Raw genomic sequence first — 7,373 nt, forward strand, 5'->3', positions numbered from 1 at the left:
CAGCGCCTCCTCCGCCTCCTCTGCGGCCATGGGAGCCATGGCGGCAGAGGAGGCGGAGGAGGCGCTGGGGCTGTTCACTGGCATCGGCCTCAGCGAGGCCAAGGCGCGGGAGACGCTGCGCAACGGGGCTCTCAGCGCGCTGCTGCGCCGGGCCGTGCTGCAGGTGCGCCCGCCGCGGGCTCACACCCCCGTTCCCGGTACCCTGATACCCGGTGTAATCCCGGAACCCTGGCACCCCAAGAACCCGTTACCCCAGCACCTCGGTACCTGGTACATCGGTACCCGGTGTCACCCCCGAGACCCGGCACCCCGATCCCCGGTGTCACCCCGGTATGCCGGTACGCGTCAGTATGCCGGTACACCCCGGAAACCCGCAACCCCCGCACCCCAGTGCCTGACCCCGAGACCCGGCAGCCCGATCCCCGGTGTCACCCCGGTACCCTGGTCCCACTGTCATTCCCTGGACCCCCCGGCCCCGCCTCCTCCCAGCCCCGCCGAGTGGCCTCGGCCCTTGACATCCTACCCCCGCCCCGCCCCGGTGCCGCCGGTTCTCCGGGGCTCATCCCTGATCCTCCCCCGCGTGGCGGCAGGCTCGGAGCGCTCTGGGCCCGGCGCTGGACAAAGCCACGGGAACGCTGCTGTACAACGCGGCCGCCCGCCTCAAGGACCCGAAGCACCTCGGCTTCCTCGTGGGCTACATCGCCCGCAGGGAGATCCTCACGGACCTGCAGCTCAATGGTACCGCCCGGCCCCAGACCCCGCCCGGCCTCGGCGAGGAGGGCTCTGCTCTAACCCCTGCTCTGTCCCCAGCCGCTCTGGAGTACGTGAGGAGCCACCCCCTGGAGCCCCTGGATGCAGCGGACTTCGAGCAAGCCTGTGGCGTGGGGGTCTGCATCACCCCCGAGCAGATCGAGGAGGCGGTGAGTGGGGCTGTGACCCCGCGGAGACAGTGCAGGGGACTCTGGACTGGCTCCTAGTGCTGTACTCCTGCCTAGCTCGCTCATCCTGGTGTCCCCATCCTGCTCCCAGGTGGAGGCTGTAATCAGCGAGCACCGAGCGGAGCTGCTGGCAGAGCGCTACCACTTCAACATGGGGCTGCTGATGGGTGAGTGGGAACACTAGGGCAGCACCTGCCTGGTACTGGTGGCTGCCACGTCCCCGTGCCTGCCTGCCAGTGCCACTGCCTGCTCCCCTGGATCCTGTGAGCCAGCCCTTTGCCACGGGCTGGCCCAGTTGCTGTGTTGCTGTGTTGCAGCCCAGCAGGAAGATGTCCTGCCACATCCCCCACTCGGGCAGGGCCATGGTGCACTGTGATAGGGACAGCCTAGGGGCAAAGGCTGCCTCTGGCCACTGGCTGTGCTGTTCTGCATCAGCAGCTCTGGCTGAAGCTCCCCCAGGCTGGGCCATGCCCCTTGCCCACGGGGTGCCCTGTCCACAGGGGAGGCACGGAACCGGCTGCGGTGGGCGGATGGGAAGACCATCAAGAACGAGGTGGACCTGCAGGTGGGTGCAAGGGCAACAGGTCAGGTGCTGCTTGAGGTCCCCTGGGGGTGCTGGAGGTGCTGTGACTGGTGTGGGACCCACCAGCCTGTTCCTTGGAAGGCCCAGCGCTGGGGAAGCCTGCCCTGGGTAGGTGCAGGCAGGGTGATGGGGGTGGCAGCTGGACAGGACATTTCCAGACCTTGGAGCACAGGGAGCCTTTTTGACTCCTGACAGTGTCTCGCTTCTCCAGGTGCTGCATTTGCTGGGACCAAAGACAGAAGCTGACCTGGAAAAGAAGCCAAAGGTGAGGAGAAGTGGAGGCTGGGGACTAGGATGTTATTTTCCTGCTAAATGGCCAGGCAGGATCCCATATAGCTGCTTTGGGCTCAGCTGCCACCATGGGCATGGGTCCGAGGGAGCACTGGGGACAGCAGGCTGGGCCAGGAGGGGAAGGTGCATGCTAGGGCTGGGCACTCAGGATGCTGTGCTGGTCCCTGCAGGCTGCAAAGGCCCGTCTGGCCCCGGTGGAGAAGCAGAAGGTGGCCGTGGTGGAGAATGGTAAGAGACTGTCCTCCTGTGGGCAGCTTCCTCATCTCCTTGGTTCTTGCTAGGGCCTGTTTCTGAGCTGGGCCCTGAGAGCTGCGGTCAGGCCCCTGCTCAGCCCCATCTCCCTGCAGGTGATGTGGGCACAGAGACAAAGTCACTTTTGGAGCAGCTGCGGGGAGAAGCCCTCAAGTTCCACAAGCCAGGTGCGTGTGAGGAGCCACTGCTGTGTGTGGGGCCACTCCCCTAGCTCTGTGCTTGGTCCCAGCTCTCTGTGCTGTGGGGCACTGGCTTGGTCCTGTGTCCTTTTCCCCCGGCTGCTGGGCTGGGCTCAGTTTGGGCAGTGCTGCAGCCCTGAGCGATCTCTGCCTGCAGGAGAGAACTACAAGACTGAGGGCTATGTGGTGACACCCAACACCATGGCCCTGCTGCAGCAGCACCTGGCAATCACGGGCGGGCAGGTGAGGCCACGTCCCTCAGCCCAGCGGTGGGTGACACTGCCAGGGTGGCTGGGGGACACACAGCTCACAGGGGGCATTGCCAGGGACAGCACCCACATGGCATGGGGGGCTCTGTGGGATTGCCAGGGGCTCATGTCAGTGCCACCACTGTCAGGGAGGGGAAGAGTCTCCTGCTGAAGGACAGAGGTGTCCCCTTTCTCCCTGCAGGTACGGACACGGTTCCCTCCTGAGCCCAACGGGATCCTGCACATTGGCCATGCCAAGGCCATCAATTTCAACTTTGGCTATGCCAAGGTAAAAAGCACCAAGCTTTCTTGGCCACTGCCTTCCCTCACTGTTTGGCTGCTGGCCTGGCCCTGTGATCCCTTGGGGAGCAGCTGTTCACCATCCCCTCATCCCCAGGCCAACGGTGGCGTGTGCTTCCTGCGCTACGATGACACCAACCCTGAGAAGGAGGAGGAGAAGTACTTCACGGCCATCCGGGATATGGTGGAGTGGCTGGGTACGGCTCGGGCTGGGGAGGGCAGGATCAAGCCAGGTGCCAGGGACATCTCTGCATGCAGGTCTTGCAGCTGGGCCTTTGGGGTGCTTCCAACCTGCTCCATTTCCCCCATCCCCACAGGCTACCAGCCCTATAAGGTGACCCATGCATCAGATTACTTTGACCAGCTCTACACGTGGGCCCTGGAGCTCATCCGCAGGTGAGCATGTGGGGCAGTAGGGATGTGCCAGCGTGGTGTGGATGTCCTGTGCCACAGCTGGGGCTCCTCCTCACCCAGGGGATGGGTTACTTGTGTCTGGTGACAGCATTTCCCCTCCGTAGGGGTCAGGCTTACGTCTGCCATCAGAAAGTCGAGGAGATCAAGGGCCACAACCCTCCACCATCACCGTGGCGGGACCGGCCCGTGGAGGAGTCGCTTCTGCTCTTTGAGGTATTTCTGACTGGGGCAGGTGCTGCATGTCTGTGGGTCTGGATCTGTGGCTCAGTTGACAGCTTCCCCCTCTCCACAGGACATGCGAAAGGGCAAGTTTGGGGAGGGGGAGGCCACGCTGCGGATGAAGCTGGTGATGGAAGATGGGAAGATGGACCCTGTTGCCTACCGCGTCAAGTTCACTCCACACCACCGCACAGGGGACAAGTGGTAGGGAGGGCCTGTGGTGGGTCTGGATCTCCTGAGAGTGGGGAGGTGTTGGGAGGGGAGGAGCACTGTGCTCTGCCCTGGGCTGACTCAGTCTGCCTTGCAGGTGTATCTACCCCACGTACGATTACACACACTGCCTCTGCGACTCCATCGAGCACATCACACACTCCCTCTGCACCAAAGAGTTCCAGGCCAGGTGAGCACTGTGCATGGCATGGCCCGGGGATGAGCCGGACCTGGGAGCAGCTGGCTGCATCCTGACAGCTGCCAATATCCGTGGGGCTGAGCGAGGCTGTGCCTACACCTCCCTTGCAGGCGCTCCTCTTACTTCTGGCTGTGCAACGCGCTGGATGTCTACTGCCCTGTGCAGTGGGAGTACGGGCGCCTGAACCTGCTCTACACTGTCGTCTCCAAGAGGAAGATCATCCGGCTGGTGGAGACGGGTGCTGTGAGGTAGAAGCAGGGTCAGCAGCCAGAAGGGGACTCACCCAGGACATGCCTGGTTGTCACACCTGTGTTTTCCCAGGGACTGGGATGACCCGCGGCTCTTCACTCTGACAGCCCTGCGCCGGCGCGGCTTTCCCCCCGAGGCCATCAACAACTTCTGTGCACGGGTAGGTGCCTGGGATGGGGTGGGACAGGGCAGGTGGATGCGTTCCCTGGCCAGCATAGTGATGACACGCTGTCCCCTCAGGTTGGTGTGACGGTGGCCCAGGCAACAATGGAGCCACACCTGCTGGAGGCATGTGCACGGGAGGTGCTGAACGAGCAGGCTCCCCGTGCCATGGCCGTCCTGGAGCCCCTCAAGGTCACCATCACCAACTTCCCTGCCCCAAAGGTGAGACTGCCGTGGGCTGGAGTGGGAGTGGGATTCCCCAAGATCAGCGTTCACCCTCTCCTTCTCCCTAGACACTTGAGGTCCTTGTGCCCAACTTTCCAGCCGATGAGAGCCGGGGTTTTCACAAAGTGTCCTTGCATCCCACCATCTACATTGAGGAGACGGACTTCAGGGAGGTGAGCCAGGCCCACTGGGCCATTCTGCCCTTGCTCCTGGAGCTATGGCTTGTGCAGCAGGAGCCTGGCACTGGAATCGGTGCTGGTGCTGCACACACAGATCACAGGCAGGTGTCAAGCATGTGACTGTGACTTCCAAATGTGCCAGCAGCTCTGATGGGCTGCCCTCAACCTGGCTAGGACATGTCCAACCACTGGTGCCCACTCCAGCCTGTGCCCTGGGGAATGTCCCACAGCAGCATGAGAGTTCAAGCAGCCCTGGGATCACTGATCCCTGGGACAGCAGGAGTGGGGATAGAGAGACATGCTGCAGGGGGCACCTGCTGCCCATGCTGAGACCCCTCCTGCAACCGTGAACTCTCTCGCAGGAGGCAGACAAGGGCTACAAGCGCCTGGCCCCCGGGCAGCCGGTGGGGCTGCGCCACGCTGGCTACGTCATCGCCGTCCAGAATGTCATCAAGGTGGGTGGCTCGGGGCACTGGTGACATGAGGCTGGGCTGTGGGATGTCAGGATGTGGTCATGCTCCAGCAGGGAACGGCAGCGATGGTCATCTTGTGCCAGGCACTGTGGGCACAGTGAGGGCTCAGGCTGCTTGCGTGGCATCTCCCTGCCAGCCCTGTGCCTCATACAGTGGGCAGCAAAGTGGCCTCGAGTTGGAGGGCTGGGGATTCAGCCCCAGGCCTGTCCTGTGGGATGGGGCTGCTGCCTGACTGTTGCCTGACAGCCCAGCTCATCTCCTCTCTCCCAGGACGTCAGTGGGCGCGTGATTGAGTTGGAGGTGACCTGCACCAAGTCGGACGTGGCAGAAAAGCCCAAAGCCTTCATCCACTGGGTGTCGGAGCCGCTGGCGTGTGAAGTGCGGCTCTACGAGCGGCTGTGAGTGCCTGACTGCCCGCAGGGGCAGGGACGAGAGCAGTGCTGCTGGAGCAGCAGCATGGCTGTGCACCAGCAGGCCCTGCCGGGATTTGCCCAGCCCTTTCTGGGGGGAATATTTTTGGCATCAGTGGGGTCCTATGAGCGGCACCATGTCCCCTCGTCTGGCAGCTTTGGGATGAGACTCTGTCTTGTGGCAGGTTTTTGCACAAAAATCCCGAGGACCCGTCGGAGGTGCCTGGTGGCTTTCTGAGTGACCTCAACCCTGTGAGTAGCGGCAGCAGCTGGGGCTGTGGGCCTGGGGTGAGCTGGGGACCTCCCGTGCCCACGTCTGAGGCACCCACCCTACCCCTCCTGGGGCAAGGCCTTGCTGTGTCTCTGGGTGGAAGAGGGGGTAGGGAAAAAAGGGCTGTGGAGGGGGCAGAGGGGTCAGGTTGCTGGCTTAACTGTCTTCTCCTGCCAGGACTCCCTGCGTGTGGTGCACAATGCTCTGGTCGACAGCTCTGTCCTCTCCGCCCGACCCTTTGATAAGTTCCAGTTTGAGCGGCTGGGCTACTTCTCTGTGGATCCCGACAGCAAGGAGGGGAAGGTGAGCCCAGGGGCCGGGACAGCGGGGCTTAGAGCCATGGGGCTCAGAACCATGTGGCTCTGAGCAGACCCTCTGTTTCTCCCCAGATGGTGTTCAACCGGACGGTGACGCTGAAGGAGGACCCCGGCAAGGCCTGAGGGAACTGCTGCTGCCACACCACCGTGGTGTTGCTTCCCCGGGGGTCCTTGCACACCCCCAGTGCCACCGTGCCTTGATGCAGCCCCCCGGGGCACCCCACAGCATTGCCTCAATAAACAGAAATCCCAGCCCTGTCTCCACGCTGTCACTGCCTCCTGTTCACCTGCTCGGCCTTGGGGTGCTGGGTTGGGGAGGGTCTCCCCTGTTCCTGGGGCTCAGAGGCTGCTCCCATCTGCCGTTCAGCGCTGGTGTCCCCACGGGAGCTGTAGCTCCCCCACCCGGCACTGGGGTCGAGGGTGTAGGGGTGGGATGTTGAAGGGTTCCGGGGGCTGCAGGTAGGACAGACCGGGTGCGAGGGGGTGAAGCAGGGGTGCAGGCAGGGTGTGCGCACTGTGTACAAACACCGCCCGAGCGCCCTCCCCCCTTAAGGTGGACTCGAGTGAAGTGGCCCCTGCCCGGCCCCGGACTGGGGGTCAGGGGGGTGCCCCCGCGGGACCGACATGTCCCCCGTCCCTTGAGCCCCGTGCCCGTGCCACTGACTCTACCGTGGGCGGGGGGAGGCCCTGCCCGGTTACCCGGGCCACCTTAAGCAGGGCCGGGGCCGGGGAGGCCGCGCCGAGCACATGGGCACGTTAAAGCAGCCCCACGGCGCGGGGGATCCTTCATCCCCACGGGGTCCCTTCGCTCCGCGGTACCGCCGAGGGCAGGGGCAGGGCCAGTACCGGCCGCGCGAGCCTCGGCGCGCTCCCCGGGGAGACCCCACACCGGGGCGTCGCTCCGCACGGGGCGGCGCGGGGGTCTCGCCCCGGGCACTGCGCGGGAGTTGCGGCCGGGACGCCCCCGCAGGGCGCGGAGCACTGGGGCGACCGCGTGGGGACCCTCGTCCGGCGTCGCCCCACGGGCGCACGGTGCCGGTATCGCCGCGGGTCCCCCCGGTGCTTCGGCCGGGGCCTGTCCCTGTCCCCACACGTCCCCCCGTGTCACTCCCGTGTCCTCGGGGCCGCGCACACCCGCGCTCAGTGGCGCCCCACCGCGGCCGCGCCCTCCCCGCGGCAGGGCCCCTTTAAGGCGCGGGGCGGGCCATGGCGTCGAGCTCTCGCGGGGCTTGGGCGCTGTGCTCTCGCGAGGCT

At 64.8% G+C, this 7,373-nt stretch overlaps 1 protein-coding gene across 1 annotated transcript; it reads left to right on the forward strand.

Moving 5' to 3' along the window:
* The first annotated feature begins 26 nt into the window (after nt 1–26).
* QARS (glutaminyl-tRNA synthetase) lies at nt 27–6,373 on the forward strand. The gene is made up of 24 exons (XM_017820630.1): nt 27–163; nt 591–738; nt 811–920; nt 1,030–1,105; nt 1,439–1,503; nt 1,733–1,786; nt 1,983–2,040; nt 2,160–2,231; nt 2,401–2,486; nt 2,694–2,780; nt 2,889–2,988; nt 3,109–3,187; nt 3,310–3,418; nt 3,498–3,628; nt 3,732–3,824; nt 3,944–4,081; nt 4,155–4,242; nt 4,323–4,466; nt 4,538–4,642; nt 5,011–5,103; nt 5,392–5,519; nt 5,717–5,783; nt 5,980–6,105; nt 6,192–6,373. Exons 1-24 carry the CDS (start codon nt 29–31, stop codon nt 6,240–6,242), a joined length of 2,343 nt encoding a protein of 780 aa, XP_017676119.1. The 5' UTR covers nt 27–28; the 3' UTR covers nt 6,243–6,373.
* The last annotated feature ends 1,000 nt before the right edge of the window (nt 6,374–7,373 follow it).

This window comes from Lepidothrix coronata, unplaced genomic scaffold (genome assembly GCF_001604755.1).
Source record: "Lepidothrix coronata isolate B3197 unplaced genomic scaffold, Lepidothrix_coronata-1.0 Scaffold84, whole genome shotgun sequence".
Taxonomy (NCBI): Eukaryota; Metazoa; Chordata; class Aves; order Passeriformes; family Pipridae; genus Lepidothrix; species Lepidothrix coronata.

What these genes read in the sequence shown, in the direction of transcription:
- QARS (XM_017820630.1), top strand. Translation starts at nt 29, where the DNA reads ATGGGAGCCATGGCGGCAGAGGAGGCGGAGGAGGCGCTGGGGCTGTTC. An exon ending in CAACATGGGGCTGCTGATGG is followed by an intron (nt 1,106 to 1,438) that starts GTGAGTGGGAAC and finishes CCCTGTCCACAG; the next exon opens with GGGAGGCACGGAACCGGCTG. An exon ending in GTGGAGACGGGTGCTGTGAG is followed by an intron (nt 4,082 to 4,154) that starts GTAGAAGCAGGG and finishes GTGTTTTCCCAG; the next exon opens with GGACTGGGATGACCCGCGGC.